General features: G+C 34.1%; 1 protein-coding gene across 1 annotated transcript; it reads left to right on the top strand.

Moving 5' to 3' along the window:
* Window positions 1-392: 392 nt before the first annotated feature.
* Window positions 393-4,182, top strand: LOC112034067 (probable inactive dual specificity protein phosphatase-like At4g18593). Its single transcript, XM_065769081.1, has 3 exons — window positions 393-586; window positions 3,348-3,693; window positions 3,781-4,182. The coding sequence occupies exons 2-3, from the start codon at window positions 3,384-3,386 to the stop codon at window positions 3,972-3,974; spliced, it is 504 nt and encodes a 167-aa protein (XP_065625153.1). The 5' UTR covers window positions 393-586; window positions 3,348-3,383; the 3' UTR covers window positions 3,975-4,182.
* The last annotated feature ends 765 nt before the right edge of the window (window positions 4,183-4,947 follow it).

The following is a 4,947-nucleotide window of genomic DNA, read 5'->3' as shown; positions in this document are numbered from 1 at the left end:
ATCATCATTCTTATAGTTTTTCATGGTGTATTTGAGAAAAAAAAATGTTTTTTTTTTTTTTTGTCTTTCTGCTGCAAAATGCATGAGTTTCTACGTAGTCTATAAAACCGGTTCAACCATATTGGTTTCCGGATTTCTACAGTTAACCGGCCGATTCCCAATTAATCTCAGTTTTTTATAATTTTTCGGTTTTTAATCATAACCAAACCGGATCAGTGGCCGCATTCCAATTAAACCAATCGAACCATCTCCGATCCAATTTTTAAAATTATGAATATGATATACTATTTTTAACAATTTATATTAATAAAATTGTACTTTAACCCCCCCCCCCCAAATAATATTATTAATATTTTTAAAAACTATAAAAAAAATTATTACCCCCAAACCCAACTAACACCCCCAAAACAAACACACGCAAGACAAAAAAAAATAAAAAATAAAAAATCCTTAGCCGATTCTAGGACCTGGGAGTGGGCGGGGTTGGGCAGACGGCAGCGGAAGCAAACCAAACCAGAGCAGAGCAGAAGCAAAGTAGCAGACCAGATCAGCACCACGCCGCCACCACCAGCACCACCCAAATTTGGTATTTATATCTAATCTATCTTTTTTTGGATGATAATATTTTATTCCTCTCATATATGAATCTCTAGAGACTAGTGCTTGGTTGGTTTGATTATATGAGTTGTGAAAATAAAAAGAGAGGTAATGAGGCAGAGACGAGATTAAATAGAGCTTCCGACTCCACCTTTCTCTTTCTCTTTTTTAATATAACTAAAAGTAATAATTTTTAATAGATAATAAATGTGAATGCCTTGTTACTCTTGTACTGTTTGATTTGATAAATAGTAGCTTCTGCGGTGGCCTATGTGAGGTTGTTTTTGTCCATCTGACTAGTTTCTATTAAAAAATTAAAGATATATTTTTTTATGTTGTAAATAATTAAAGAGATTATGGCCTATTTTGAATCTATTTATTTCGTTGAAACTGAAAATTTTTTATTGAAAATATTGTAAATAAAGCTAAAAATTAACTAAAATTATATAGTGAAAATCATAAATAATAGCAAAATGTACAATAAAACTCATATATAATAACAAAAAAAAGATTGAATAGTAAAATAAGTTGACTTTTTAATTTTTTTTAAACACACTATTTGTAATTTTGAAATTTATTGGTTAGTTTTTGTGTGCACAGTGCTTGTGTGTATTTGTCTTTGTTGATGGTTGGAGTTTCATAATTTTTTTTTTGTTTATACTTTTGCCCCCTAACTCCGGTCCTGGTTCCCTCCGGGTTAGGAAGGATAAGAAAATGAGGGTAAAAAATTTCAAATACTTGTGTCACATTGAAATAAGCCTTTGCAGAAGATGTTTCCCACTATCCAATCGATTGAATGGAGGTAAGTTATATGAATGGGTGCCAATGAACTGTGGAACTTCAATACATAAGAATGGGTGGAGGGTGAGGTTCTGGATTTAAAAATAAAAATTTCTAGGGTGAATGTGCAACTTACCAATTATATAAAGATAAGACGATTAAACAATTCCCAATCATGGGCCTTATATGAATAGGTGTTTCTAATGCAAAGAAGGAGGAGATGTTAGCATATCTAAATTAGCCATGGCAAGTAGGAAGTCTTTCATCCAATTTCCTTCATTGTATGTTAGGTCTTTGGTTCTCACCAAATAGAAATCTTTGCTTATGAAAGTTCTTCGGCCATCTCTAGCGTTATGGTGTAGTTGATATCTAAGATTAGATGTCCTTCATTTATAATTTTTAATAGGCATGGCAGAATCAATTTATCACCATATATTTTGTTCACAGTTGGTCCCAATCTTAGAAAAGGAGGAGGGATGTGATAGGTTGATGGCCAACATGAAATTTAGTCATTATTATTATGAATGGATTTTTTAAGGCTTTGTTGTTACTGTATAAGGACTGACTTCATTGGAAGATGAGGACAAAGGATATACCATTGAAAGATTAAGCCTATTTAGATAATCCATTTAGCGGCTACCTTTTAATGGCATGGAATCTACTGAAGGATGAGAGTTTAATGTCTTTTATGAATTGGATGCATCATTGCTCCTAATTTACCAGGTTCATTGGGATTAGAAGGTTGCCTGGGGAAAAGTTGCATTTGTCCAACAAAGGCAATTAAATTTTCTGTCTACTTTCACCCAAATTTTGAGTTTCGATAAAGGAGTTAAGACATTGTAACGTTCATGAGTAGTAAGTAGCACCAATTGATGTATTATGAGGGGAAATAATCTTAAAGATAGTTGACAATATGCAAAAAATGCAACACTCAAAAGGAATGCGTGAATTTGTTGAAGTGAATTGATAGTAGCTGCTCGGTGTAAAGCTGAAAAAGAACAAAATGAATATGAGTTGAAGTTGTCTAAAGGTAAAAAGGAAGCTCAAAATTAATGTGGGTTAGGCCATGACCAAACATGATTGCCAAGGATCAGATCAAGGTCATGGCCTTAGATAGGGTTAGCCAATCCTAAGTGGTTAGAATGAAAGCTTTGTTAAGAATTTTGAAGTTTCCTTTGAAAATTAAGCTTTCTTAAAGATATAATCTTGGGCGTGAGGTATTTCCATATTTGATTTCCTGCATTTTGTTTCTGTTTCTCTGTGATTTTTTATTTGTATTTGTTTCAAGTACAGTCTGTTCATCATCATAAACATGATGTACTTTTTTATTAATGAAAATATCTATTACCTATCAAAAAATAAGGTGTAGCAAATAACAGGTGCAGGAGGTTTATTGATTTTTTCACTTTGTTTTGGGTGGCTATGTAAGGGGAGATGCAACGTCTTGTGCATGGATGATTTTCCGTGTTTCATGTGGACATGCTTCTGAGTTTGAGTCTATTTCCTTGCATTATTTTCTTATTGAATTAGCTGTGTATTTTGTTATGGTTACCTTTCAAAATAAACTTGCATTTTGCCTCTGTAATAGTTTTATGCATGGGACTACAACTGTTATCTCCATGAACTGGTGTCTACTTAAGAAGTAGTGATCTGTGAACATACAAGACTCACTTCACTAGCACAAGTTCTTAACAGTTGAATCAATGTCTCGAGTTCCATGATTTGAGATATTTCTTACTGTATGAATTTCATAATTGGTATCTTGCCTTTCCTTGGGGCCCCATCTTATGGTTAAATTGGTGAATTTTCTATGGTTTTAAACTTAAAAATGAGCGTCAGGTCAAAATCTCTGAGCATGAATTTAGTATATGATCCTATCTATTTTGCTCTTAGTATACAGTCTTAACTAATTAAGAAGTCTTAGGAATGGTTTTCTAAATATGTTTCTATCTCTCTTTGGGTATTGACAGTGCATAGGGCAAGGAACATCTGATAATCATTAGCAAATGGCTACTTTTAGTAACTGCAATTTGGAATCTATCCAAAAACCTCAAGAAACATCTGATGATAATCATATGCCAATGGATGCTGCTGGTAACTCTAATTTGGAACCCGTCCAAAAGCCTCAAGTCATATACCGCTGTAAGAAATGTCGGAGAATAGTTGCTGTACAGGAGAACTTAGTTCCTCATGAGCGTGGTAAGGGAGAATCATGCTTTAAATGGCAAAAGAGAAGCGGTGATGCCTTGAAAAAGGAAAAGGAACCTGTTGAGTGCACCTCCATTTTTGTAGAGCCAATGAAATGGATGGAAACAGGTGATTTTTAAGTTCTTATCCTAATTTATTTCTGGACATATACATGTTCATAAAATAATAGCATAACATGGTTTTGGAATTGGCCAGTACAAGAAGGTAATGTGCAAGAGAGACTTCTGTGCATGGGCTGCAATGCCCGCTTGGGTTACTTCAACTGGGCAGGTATGCAATGCAGCTGTGGAGCTTGGGTTAATCCTGCATTTCAACTTCACAAAAGCCGACTAGATGAGTGCTATGATGCTATCTATGAAACAAGCCACTCTTTTGGCTTTACAGCATAGTGGAAAATTCTAGTTATTATGTAAGTGAGAGAGGTTTGAGCTTTTGTTTTGTTGTTAGTTGCATATAGTTCATGAAAATAACTTCTTCTTTTTTTTTTTTCTTTTTGTTTGCGATAGTTGATGAAAGCTTGGTATGTCCATTCCTCGATAAATACTTGCTACTTGAGTGGAAATATGCTATAATTGATGATTAAATTGTTGAGAGTAATTACTTTCTAGTAGAGGATAAGAGGAGAGAGAGTTTGATTGGTCACAATAACGAGAGAGAGTGATTAAGGCGTGTGTTTTTTATTTTTACAACCCATGAATGGTAGGGTTGTATATATACAACCTTACTGTTTATAGTTGGCAAAAAAATTTAGGTATCCATACCCAGGTAAAGCCCTCTTTTAGTGTCTTGGTTGGTAAAATAGCAACTAGAGGGGTTTTTACACCCCCAATGCTAATGCTCTTAGGTCCATGTTCTCTCCATCTTAGTTTTAGGTCTATCTTTATTCTATCTAGGTTTTGAGCCAATTTTTATATTATTTAGGGGCCGCAGGCTTATATTCATGTTGCCTAGGATTGTTTATCACTTGTCTTGTTTTTTTGTCTTAGCCCTAGAGCCATTTTGACATGTGTAGGGGCATTAGACATATATCTTATCAAGTTGGTAGTGGAGCTTTGGCTGATATAATTAATTTCTTCTCTTGCCTATTTCACAAATGCAAAACCTTCATCATAGTTTCGTTGAAAATCCTACGTTGAAAATCCTATGTAATACGCATACCACCAAGAGTTTACAATGTCAAATTTGTATGCTCCCATCAAGAGAGAGATGTGGATTATAACAATGGAAATTGCACATAATCAACATGAATCATTTGTTAAAAAAAAATTCCCTTTATGGCATAAATGCACGATTCATGTATTAATCTTACCCGTTAACTTCTTTAGTTCCACCCTATATTGTATTAGGTAATTAAGTTTGGTT

This window comes from Quercus suber, unplaced genomic scaffold, assembly GCF_002906115.3.
Source record: "Quercus suber isolate HL8 unplaced genomic scaffold, Cork oak 2.0 scaffold_1046, whole genome shotgun sequence".
Taxonomy (NCBI): Eukaryota; Viridiplantae; Streptophyta; class Magnoliopsida; order Fagales; family Fagaceae; genus Quercus; species Quercus suber.
Note: the sequence above shows the minus strand (reverse complement) of the source record. Positions and strands in the feature narration are given on the sequence as shown.

Bases quoted from the DNA above. Each gene is read 5' to 3' on its own strand.
- LOC112034067 (XM_065769081.1), top strand. From the start codon at position 3,384: ATGGCTACTTTTAGTAACTGCAATTTGGAATCTATCCAAAAACCTCAA. The intron at 3,694-3,780 runs GTGATTTTTAAG...GGAATTGGCCAG, and splicing joins AATGAAATGGATGGAAACAG to TACAAGAAGGTAATGTGCAA.